The sequence below is a fragment of the Pectinophora gossypiella genome, chromosome 18 (genome assembly GCF_024362695.1).
Source record: "Pectinophora gossypiella chromosome 18, ilPecGoss1.1, whole genome shotgun sequence".
NCBI lineage: Eukaryota > Metazoa > Arthropoda > Insecta > Lepidoptera > Gelechiidae > Pectinophora > Pectinophora gossypiella.
In genome coordinates, this window is record NC_065421.1 from 1,423,928 (window position 1) to 1,436,123 (window position 12,196).

The 12,196-nt window shown below is 38.1% G+C and overlaps 1 protein-coding gene across 4 annotated transcripts in view; it reads right to left on the minus strand.

The window, feature by feature from the left end:
- Window positions 1-12,196, minus strand: part of LOC126375286 (homeobox protein homothorax) — a 368,740-nt gene that overhangs the window by 76,364 nt on the left and 280,180 nt on the right. For all 4 annotated transcript variants that reach the window (XM_050022221.1, XM_050022219.1, XM_050022220.1 and 1 more), the window contains exon 11: window positions 10,830-10,906. In XM_050022221.1, coding sequence (XP_049878178.1) covers window positions 10,830-10,906 — 77 coding nt within the window. The remainder of the gene's footprint in view (window positions 1-10,829; window positions 10,907-12,196) is intronic.

Sequence of the window (12,196 nt, forward strand, 5' to 3'; positions counted from 1 at the left end):
TGGATTGAAATGGCACACCATGAATACACATGGTCTGGAAACGAGTTTAAATGGATCGTGATCCGAGATAGAATCTTCAATGTCGTGTGACGGAGTGTGATTCTTGTGTGATAGCTCTAAATGGAAGGTTTAAGAGTTCGATTTTTAAAATAACGTTCGAAATTCAACTGGAAAATCTTCTTCAGCTTACCTTCGGAACACCATTCCAAATTTAAAATTCAGAGAAAATAGAATTAAAGAAAATGAAAGAGTTATTATTAGATTTTACAATTCATTTTCGAATCATTTTTAAAAAATCGAACGTCTTAAATGGAAAGGTTTAAAAAAAAAACATACATTCAAGACTATCACGCATTTATTGAAGTGTACTCGATTCTAAAACCCAAAAACTTCAATTCACCAGCTCCTTTATCCATTAAAACCTATAACTTGAAACCCCACAAAAGGACTTTAACAGCCATTTTACAGTTACGGAAAAGGTCTTCGCCATCTTAGATGTTATCGAGAAAAATCCAAGGGTATTAAACTGAAGTGTCGTTCGCGAGTTGTCTGCCAGGGGTAGCAAACCGCGGGCAGTGATTCTTGATGGACAATTTGAGAGTTTACAATGACTTCAGGGGTGCACAACCCTCTAGGGCAATACAGTTTGACATTTCCTAGTTTGTTTCGCTGGTCCACGTCTGTTTACTGTCTTTGAGTGGCATATTGAGTGTTTTAAAGCTAGTCTATTTAGTGTAGTGAAGGATAATAGAATTGCAAAAGCGGTATATAAAGCGAAAGTTGGTGTTAGGGCTGGCAGAGGAAGACCGAGAAGGACTTACATTGACCAAATTGGAGATGTCCTTAGAAAAGGTTTCATACGATCTACTCTGAACCGGCGTGCGTGTATGAAGCGATTTATGAATGTGGAGGAAGCAAGAGAAGTGTGTCAGGATCGAAGCAAATGGAATTCTATAGTCTCTGTTTACCCCGATGGGAAATAGGCGTGAGTTTATGTATGTACTATTTAGCGTCTTTTTATGTTTCTCGTATTGTTGATTCAATTATTTGCTGTACAGAATATCAATGGTGCAATTTAAGTTAATGATCGCTAGATTATATTAAAAGTATATGTATAGTGAAAACCACGTAAGTAATAAGTAAACGCCTTTTTAATGAGATTCCATAGTCTCTGCTTACCCCGGTGGGGAATAGGCGTGAGTCTAAGTATGTATTCGGCTGTGGTTTTAGTTAACAAAACCTTTGACAAGCAGTTTGAATCCATGTAAAAAAAAAATGTGGTCTCAATTTATACTCAGAATTCTTCTGGAATACCAACCTCATCAACCCTGGTGTCAGGGTTATTAATGAGCCGCCAAAGGCCCCTGACATGGCTCATGTAACGACTACATACTTACATCAGTAAGTAATAACCAGGACCAACGGTTTAACGTACCTTCCGAAGCACGGATCGTCTTACATTCGGACAATCAGGTGATCAGCCTGTAATGTCCTAACCAAACTAGGGATCACAAAGTGATTTCTTGTGATATGTCCCCACCGGGATTCGCACCCAACGCTCAACCACTGGACCACAGAAGCCGTTATACCCAGAAAGAAATTAGTTAGATGGAATCGAGGTTTTCGTTAAAGTAAATCACTTCAGAATGTGATTTTTCAAAAAGGCTTCTATATAGGCGAGATATGTAGAAAAAAAAACAGAAAATTACGAAATAGAGCTTTAGCAGATAGTATCTATACCTCATGATATAAAAGAGGTTTCTAATCCGAGGTATTTCGCTAGCCATTCGATTTAAACTACCAGGGCCCCAGAAACACTAAGTAGACCCCCTTGTCATCCCTTCGACAGGTCGGAACGCAATAACTGTGACGTAACATCGACAATTACTGGCCACTCTTACCTGTGTGATGTCAAATGAAAATACCGAGGGTCAAACAAGGCTCTTCTACCGTTATGTGCGCCTAGTACTTTTTGGTAATTTGTGGAGGGTAATAGGCATTTCACCTCTGTATGGTTTGAGGCCCACAAATGTCTATGTACTTCGGTAGGTACTTTTTTATTTCTTTCAAGAGCTGCCTACACAACTCCGTTTAAAACTGTTTAGTATTAAAAACGCACCTAAATTTTTACCCGACTGCGGTGAAACAAAAATGAGGGTTAGATATGTTTAAATCCTAATAGACTTAAATCATCATCATCCCCCTAGCATTATCCCGTTTTTCACAGGGTCCGCTTACCTAACCTGAAGATTTGACAGAACGCGAAGGGAAAACCAGCCCAATACAGGTTAGGTCATATACCTATGAAAATGCATTTCTCGGGAATGTGGATATCCTCACGATGTATTTCATCACCGCCGAGCACGTGATAACCATTTATGATCCAAACATGAATTCGAAAATAAATTCGATAATCATTGGTCTGTGCTGGAATCGAATCTGCGACCTCAAAGTGAGAGGCTAGCGTTCTACCAACTCGGCTTAAACAAAGGATAGTCTCATAGTGATTTCGTCAATAGAACGTGGACCTCCAGATCGCAAACCCGTCGCTCTAACCATTACACCATGGCTATTCGAGAACATAACATGAATCAGAAGTTATCTGAAATATCTATCTAGCTTAATAATTAGTAGAACAATTGCAATTTCCAATCTATTGACTACTAATCAGTGTAATCCATAGCTCAAGCTCCCGAGACAGGATATGGCTAGAGTTAAGCCATTGTGGGCCGTATCACTGCTGTATCTATTTCCGAAACAGTGTTGTCAGGTCTATGTAATGTCGTGGCCAGATCGTAGAATTGTTTTATGTTCGGTATTTCATGAAATAGCAAACTTAAGTTGACCATATAGTCACGTCATTATATATATCATTAAATGTGAAAGGAATTTTCCGTCGCAAAAGAATGAAGTTTTAGAACGGAAATTCCACTTGATATCCCATAATTACGATCTGAATCATCCCCCTCAGTATTCGTTACAATGTCACTAACACCCTGTATATTTGGATAAGGCCACTAGGAATATAAAGCATGTAAAATTCTTGATGTTGATTTAAAATAAAGTACAATTACCCCTAGTACCAAATCGATAGCCAATTTTCACTAAAAGAAGGAAATTAGCGTACAAACAAAAATTTATTCCGATCGGATATTGAAAGTAACGGTTACTTAGCCACTAGGGGCACATAACATCCATGCAAATGTCCCATAATCTCATTACGCGCCCCGGCTAACGGGACAGGGTTCCATCAAACTGCAGACTGGGAAATTAGGAAGTGAGGCCATCCGGCGGATAGGACCTTGTCGAATTAATGCCCGCCCCTAATTGCGATTGTATGGAGATGCAAATTCGCCGAGGAAATGTCGCTATCTCTTATTGTTGCGCTCCTGGTACTTGTAATTGATAAGGCGTACGAAAATGTCCGCCATTTGAATTGTAAATTTTTTCATTCATACCTCTAGGGGTGGATTCGGTTTTATCTTGTTTTATTTTACTTTTCTGTTCGTTTTGAAATTGTCACTTTTGCGGAGTTTGAACTTTCTCGAAAGTGATATCTTTTATTTTTCTTTTGTTTAATTCGAATAATAATGCCTTCAACTGAGGGTTAGCAACCCACTGTCTCCATAAATATTTCAATTTCTGCCAATCACGTAATTTCTAAAAGAGTACTCGAGTAGATTTTGCGACAATAACTCACATAAAACGCACACACTTTTCAATTAATACGAAAACATCTTTCAAAATTCGCAACAACTTTTTCGGACAGCATTTTTATTTATTCACACGTCAAACACGACAAAGAGGAAATGTCTTGTGTAACAAAATGTGCCACAAAGTTTGCCAGTGGTATATTTGTGGCTGCTAAGAAATTCAACAAGGCTTCAAAGCTAGAAGCGACTCGGCGTGGAATAATACATGAATCCAACTCACACCAAGATTATGGAACTGCACAAGAATATTTTGTGCGAATGAGTTTTTAACTTTATGTCTTACTAGCTTTCCGCTCGCGACTTTGTCTTTTGTTATCGCGCGCGACACGTTATTTCCATCCCCTTTTCATCCCTTAAAGGGATGATTAACATAACATAATATAAAAGCATCACGCCTGCATCCCCGAAGGCGTAGGCATTGTATACAACAATTCCTACAAGTCCCAAGTAGGGGGCGAGTGTATTGCGATTAACCGGGACAAATTCTGGAAACCACGTGATATCATATTTATGATCCTAACATGAAATTCAGTGGTTTAGAACCCGAGTCGGGATTCGAACCCGTTGTGACCATACGGTGTTAAGTCACGCATACTCCGAACAGGGCTATCAGGGTGATTTCCGGGATGAAAACTACAACAGGGTGCGACAGGGTTTTAAAGTGGGTCCATGATATTGCTCATGACTTTACGACGCTGTACGGTACTTCTTTCGTGGCGCAGACTACATTCAAATTGACCAATACCTTTTTACGTAATTAAACAAACAGACAGACAGTTTTATAGTCTTGAGGGTCAGTGAGTTATGCCCTTGTAGCGTCGCGTCGTAAAGTTAATGTGTTCGATTCGCGACCGCTGCGGTAAGTATAGACATTTTTGACGGTTCTTTCACTTGTTGATTTTTGTTTATCCGACTGCGGCGAAGCAAAAAGGAGGGTTATGTGTCAAGTTTATTCAACGTAATTATAATGTAACATTTTTGAATTGACGTCATTTCGCAAAGTGTTATGGCTGAGAAGAAATGACAAGAAACTGCAACAGCAACACATCTTTTAAATCTTTCTTTTTTTTTTTTTTGTTTAACTTATTGTAGATTTGCCGCAGATGGCATTAACTACTTGGCCGGACAAATGGGGAGCGCTGAAGGCTCTCACCCGGTACAACGTTTAAGACAACAGGCCTGAGGGTGCCCAGTTGGGCGCGAACCTCGGCTCAGGGCGTCGTCTGAGAGGAAAAATATTTGAAAGAATTAATCGACCCTAGTGGGTCGATAGCGATAAGCGCTGAATGAGGAAAATCGTCGACCACGCCGGCGGGGTCGGTATCGGGGTGATCTTTTAAATCAATGAGGGTACATTACAAGTTATTTAATAACTAGAGGAACACATTCAATACCAGACATTTTTATCATTTACATATGTAAACTTATAATAAGCTTTTTTACATAAAGTAAGCTTCAAAAATTTATTTTCTGACAATTTAATGTAAAAAAAATCTTCTTTCTCGTGGGGGTTATAAGTTTAATGACCGACCTCACTAACCCTGTGTCATAACAATTGAAACTGCCTCTCACACCCAATAATGTACATAACGGGACTCATCAAAACATTCCGCCATGTTGTTTTTAATTCGTCATTAAGATTGTGTGCTTACACTTCCTTCTTGAGTGACTGACTGACAAGTTTAAAAGGTCGACACGACGCCTTTGTCTATCTCCTCGCCGCTATGAACGCCTGGTACCGGCATGTAATTATAACCTTATAATTAACCTTTTAAACCCGGTATTTAAAAAGAGTTAGGTTACTTTTTAAAACGCTTCGATAATTGTTTTGAATATGATGACTATTATATTTTTTTAAATTTTAAGTATGTGTGAACCAAGGTGGAATAATCCGGAAAATTTTGTATGAAAACTTACACCGCGGTATCACAGAAAATGTGACTAATTGTTGCGATTTGCTTCATTTAAATGATTAAAAAGAATAAAAAATACAGTTTTACAGACGCCGGCGATACGGCTCACCACCTATCACGTTGGTCTAACAGAAAACTCAGTGATGTGTGGGTACTTAGTTCATTTGCGTTGGATGTACTACTGACTACCCCAATTGGGTTATACTCGTGCGCTTATTAGTTTTGGACTTGTAGCAATTTAGTAATTAAAAAAAAATATTGTGGACCTAGGACACACAATTCAAATTTTAAGATCTATTTTCCATTCATTTGGGATTGTTGTTCAGTTTTGTCATCACAAATACTTCAAAAAATCCGAAGGTATGCATAAGAAATGGTACAAGCCACCTGATTCGCGCCAACAAATGTACCAAAATGCCTTTAACACGTTACACTATCCGATTACTTTAAAATCCACGTCGAAATTGAGACTTCATAACCCCATCGCCCTCTAAAACAATAAATCTATAAAACAGAAGTGTAATCGCTTTTGAAGCGCGTAAATCAAAAATTCATACCACTCAAATTGTTCCGGCCAAACAGTCTAATACGACTTAAACATTTTTATGTACAGTAAAACCATTAGAAGGGTTAACTGAGCCCGTGGCCCCTTTGTATAAACAGGTGGCCATCCCTTGATTGCGCGTATATCCTCGGAGAGCAATTGTCGTGTTAATATTTTATTAGTTTAGTCTCTCGTCAATTTATGCGCTCCTGGTACCGGGTGGGTGTAATTTGGTAATCAACTAATGTTTGAATTTTAATTAATCGTTTCGTAAGCTTTCGGAGGATTTATACACAACTACCTACGTATATTATTTGAAGTCTCAAAAAAAATACATATTGAATCCTGAAAAATACATATTATATACCAACAGTATCCAGCGCAAGATGAACTAGGTACCCACACATCAACGAGCTTTCTGTTAGACTATCGTTATAGGTGGTGCGCCGTATCGCCGTCTGTAATGGTCGAGCCAACTGTGTTAGTGAAAACTGCTTTTAATAATTCATTGATGCAAGTACCACAAGTACGGTACTGGGATTCGAACCGGCATTCCCCGACTGAAAAACAAGCCGGTGTGCCACTGGACCACAGTCACTAATGGCTCATGTAACGACTACATACTTACATCACTAAGTAGTAACCGGGACCAACGGCTTAACGCGAAATCTTACTTTCGGACAATCAGGTGATCAGCCTGTAATCTCCGAATGTGAGCCATTGACTCAGTAATAACCCTGAAACCAGGGCAGATGAAGTTGGTATTCCATCTCACAACTCACACGATAAGAATATTATAATATTTGTTTAAAGTCTGCAGTATGGCAAGTTTGATGAACTTAATTAGACATGGTTCAAAACCCACAGAAACTGCCTTATTTTATCAATCACTTTTCACACTAATTCGACCGGTATGAAATCACTTTTTGTATTGTTGTGTGTGAAACTGCCCAAAGCTTAGCATGTCTTGGATGTTGAAGTACAAACATTATTTATCACATCAACAATGTTTCTTGATTACCCACATAAACCTCTTATACTTGAGACCTCTCTATAACTGATGAAACCACTTCGAAAGAATAATATTTATCAGAAAATATTGTTGAAAAGTCAAGAGGTACAATGATGAATTATTAAATAAACTTTCCCACGTATTCATATTTATATTGGGTGCCTCATGACGGGTACAGGCGTCGTGGTAGACCTCGAAAGTGATGGCGTGATGACTTGGACGCTTGCCGGAGGGACTGCCCGGAGTACGCACAGGACCGCGAAAAATGGAAAAAGGAAGGGGAGGCCTTTGCCCAGCAGTGGGATCTTGTAGGTTAGATTAGATTAGACGTATTCATAAAGCTTGTTTACTTGCAAAATTAACTATTTTTGTCAGGTTAAATATGACGAATTTGATTATGATTTTTAATGATTTTAGTTTGAGAATGACAGTGTGCCTTTTCAAATGACAGATCTGAATAGTCTAGTTTCCAACTAGTCAAATCAGTTACTTTTTACTAAACGTCAAAACACGAAATGACTATGGAATTCGTATGAAAAAGCACACTGTAACGACATAGAAAAACGTGATAAAATGTCGGATTTATAACTACGATTTTTTTGTTTTAAATTCATAAATAAGTAAAATGAATAAAAAATAACATAAATAAGTTAAATAAAACAAAGGGAAGGTTTTTCGCAATTGGAGAAAATTACAATAAATGCCGAAATGAGACCTGAATGGTGCCATGATATTAAAGTCGGGTCTTCAAGACATGACGATGACTGGCTGGAAAACCTGAAGCAAAAAACTCTTCGTCGTGCGTTACCACCTCCTGAGGAGTCGCGTTTTGTGTGCGAACGATGTGGCAAGAAATGCCGCGCTGCTATAGGGCTCTACAGCCATCGGCGGCGCTGCCGGAACCCATAGACTCACAAGTGCTGCAAGAATCATCTACGATAGATGCTGTGGCCAATGATAATGATCCATCTTAAGACAGTATCAACAGTGGCTGCAAGTCGTCCTTCATTACATCTGGCTCTGCCCACCCAATTAGGCATTACGGGCGTGAATTTATGTATGTTTTATTTTAATTTTCTTGAGTTTCACAATTGTTTAATTATTTTTAAGTAAACTCGACGGTCTTCAACAAAAAGCAATACAAATGTTATTACCATATTAAGGTGTGAATACGGATCTAGGTAATTTGTCCGCCATTTTATTACATTGTGCGCAAACGCACGATCTACGCCCACGAGATGTTACTATGGAAGAACGGACAAATATCTAAATTTATGTACCTCTGTGTAAATAGAAATACAAAATGGAAGGTGTATGTTTGTATGTTTGTACAAAGTTTATTTATTTTTTCAAATTATCAGTGAGTTGGTATGAGTGTTTGTGAGTGATTTGGTCGCAGGTTCCAATCCAGCACAAGTTTAAACCAATGATAGTCAAATTTGTTTTCGAATTCATGTTTGGATCATAAATGATTATCACGTGCTCAGCGGTGAAGGAAAACATCGCGAGGAAACCAACATTCCCGAGAAATGCATTCTCGGAGGTATGTGACTTAACCTGTATTGGGCTGGTTTTCGCTTCGCGGGTTGGAAGTTCAGACAGGCAGTCGGTTCTGTAAAAAACTGGACCTGTCAAATCTTCAGGTTAGGTAAGCGGACCCTGTTTAAAACGGGATAATGCTAGGGGGATGATGTTGATTTGATTTGTGTTACTTGGAGGTTCCAAACGCCACATTAAAAATAGATGATACATTTCTTCATGTCGCCTTTTTACCCCTAAAACCTTCGTCGATTTTTTGTGTTTTTTTTTCTGTTGCTTTTTTGTTGAGTTGTCACTCACATATTTCTCTTGCTTCCTCCACATTCATCAATCGTTACACGCACGCCGGTTCAGTAGGGCTAATATGCGCAACGTGATAAAATTTTGCCACGGTCATTTTATCGATTCTGACGATATAATTATGTCGTTTTGTCGATTGGTGCTAATGTGTGAACCCAAATAAGTCATGTCATTCTGTCAAAATACGAACAAAATCACGTGTCACGCAGGGAAAAAACAAAGTTATCGATTTCGACAAAAATGATTGAATCGATCGTTAATTTTATCACGTTGCGGGTGTTAGCCCTTGATCCGAATAGAGATGTTTAGGAGATAGCCGTGCTCGAATGCTATGGCTAATAAAAAAAAATAAGACTAAAAAAACAAAAAAATTGCAAATTTCAATAAAAAAAAATCATTTCATTTCATTTCAATGAATTTCAGAGAAATATATTCTTGTTTCATACTTTTTAGAGCGCGATAATTCCATAGTCGGTATTTATTTTTGGAAGTTAGGTGGGAACAGACGTGTATACACACAGACATACATAGAGGTCCAACACATAACACTCCTTTTTGCTTCGCCGGTGTGTCTTTACCCAAACAAACTTAAATTGAGTAATTTCCTAGGTCAAAGATAAATTGATTACTAAATAAAGACAGATCTAAAGCTGTCAAAAAACTTGTCTTTTTTATGAATTTTTATAAAGAAAAATGTAATAACAATTGCGACATTTTGTCACGTTTTTCTATGACGTCACAGTGTGCTTTTTCATGCAAATTCCGTAGTAATTTTGTGTTTTGACGTTTAGTAAAAAGTAACTGATTTGACTAGTTGGAAACTACCCTGTTACAAATACCCATGTAAATACACAGACATAAACTAGTCCATACAAGTTTATATTAGTATACAGACTTTATTAAACAAATTTAATGCCAGCTTGTGGTCCTGTGTCGTAAAGTTCGTATTTTATACGATCGTTGTGGAAGATAATCAAGTTATTTCGAAACGCATATAGAAATGTCCACTTACTGTAGTATTTTAGGTATTATAATAGAAAGGGAAAAGAGTCTGCATTTGACTAAACCAGGTTTATTGTATGACGATATTTTCCTATTTATAGGTACGGTCACGAGCATTAATATGTATACAATTTGGTACCTTGTCACATTAACTTTTTTGACGAATTGAACTGTAAGTCGCACTAAATGTCAAAGATGTTAGTGCGATAGAGTCCTAAAGTGGGTACATTATAGTGCTCATGACTGTACATACAGGACATCGTAACGAAAACTTTGAGGGATGATTCAGACCATGATTCTGAGTTGATACTCGTATCAAGTGGAATTTTCCGGTTTAAGATGATCAGAAATCAATCTCATTTTACTTTTCGACTTATTTTCGAATTTTATTTATGGATTAAGTAACAAAGAGTACGACTTTTGAACGCTTTTATTGATGACGTCACAGGACAGTATTTCCATACAAACTCCAAAGGAAACTTTCGTTTTGACGTTTCGTAGAAAGTATCTCATTTGACTAGGTTGTATAGGTTGTTGTGTTGCATTTGTATAGACGGCGATACGGCTCACCACCTATCACGTTGGTCTAACAGAAAGCTCGGTGAGATGTGTATGGACGCTTAGTTCACCTTGCGATGGATGTACTTCTGACTACCCCATTCGGTTATATTTTTGTGAAAAAGTTATATAAGTAGGTACATTTTATTTGAGCACGGACCAAGACGGAATTATCACGTGTAAGCTCGTGTAAGGCATTAAGAATTCCGCTCAAATTACTAGGAGATCATAACATGAATAGTACTTACCAATTATTTACTTGTAGTATCGTTAACCCTGTATCCTGTGCTAATTGTTTCTTCTGGTCTTCCGAAGGGTACGGATGCTGAAACAAACAGAAAACACTGTTAGAAAATATGTTAACACATTATCACAGAGGCCCCGAGTTCGATTCTCGGCCGCGTCAAAGGCCGCGAAAAAGGGAAATCTACCACGCCGGCTTTTTTGGCCTAAATAAGTCCTGCCGGGAAATGTCTTTTATAAATATATTAACGTACTTGAAACAAGTTTTAATATTTAAATAAATTAAAATTAAATTACATATTTAATTTAACTGACACATTACATAACTTGTACACAAAAATATTGCACAAATTGACATATACAAATGGACACACCTACTCTTACAATATGATTAATATTAAAATTTATAAGTTAAATGTAAAGATCTCAAAGATAATAAATTAAAATGTTGTTTTTGTAATTTTTCGTCTTGTAAATGTCATATTTTGTCGGTGTTGTATTTTCAAATAAATTATTTTTAATTTTAGCACAAGTACCGTTTTTCTGAGTCGAATTATCGGCTGTTAGCAATGTTTTTTGAACTTCGCCGTTTATAATATAACATACATACGGTAAGATCATGAATTGGGGTAGTTAGAGGTAGATCTATCGCAAAATAAACTAAGTATCCACACCTCATAGAACTAATAATATGGTAGGTGGTGAGCCTAAGTTTATATAAACAGATAATGACTGGCTGAGTACAGCACAACGTATACGAAATATTGGTGGAGTAATAATTATTTTATATAATGTCTCCTTTTTGAGGTCAAATACCCCTAGCAAGTCCTAGTACGTGCGGCTCTCGGTACCAGGAGAACAGAACGTCGCAGCACGTACGTGCCTAATGTTATTGGTTTTTGCCGTGCGAGTCGGGCCCTCCCGGGAGATCTCCTCTATTTTATCCCGCCCTGGTACTCCCGCCACAGGTAACCCGCCGTACGTGAGCGTAAATTATTAACCGGTTCGATTCCCGGTTGGTACCGACTATTCAGACACCGTGAAGTAAATGGAGACGGGAATTTCCAACTGTTGGTTAAAATGAAGTGGTGGGAAAGGGAAAACTGCGCAATGTTTTCTGTTTTTATTTGTGGCTCTGATGATAATTTGATCGAAAGAAGACCTTACTAACAATTTGATGTCTTTTTTGGTAATTCTAATCTGTACAGCCTATAAACGTTGCTCTACAGGGCGCAGGCATACCCCGGAGACTTCTTTACCGCCGTGCGCGTATGTGCGAGCAGGACAGAGAGTCCCCACGCGCTCGCTTACTCCATAGCGACTTACGGCCATTCGGACTGAAGCTAAACCTAAGCATAATCTGCGGGCTTAG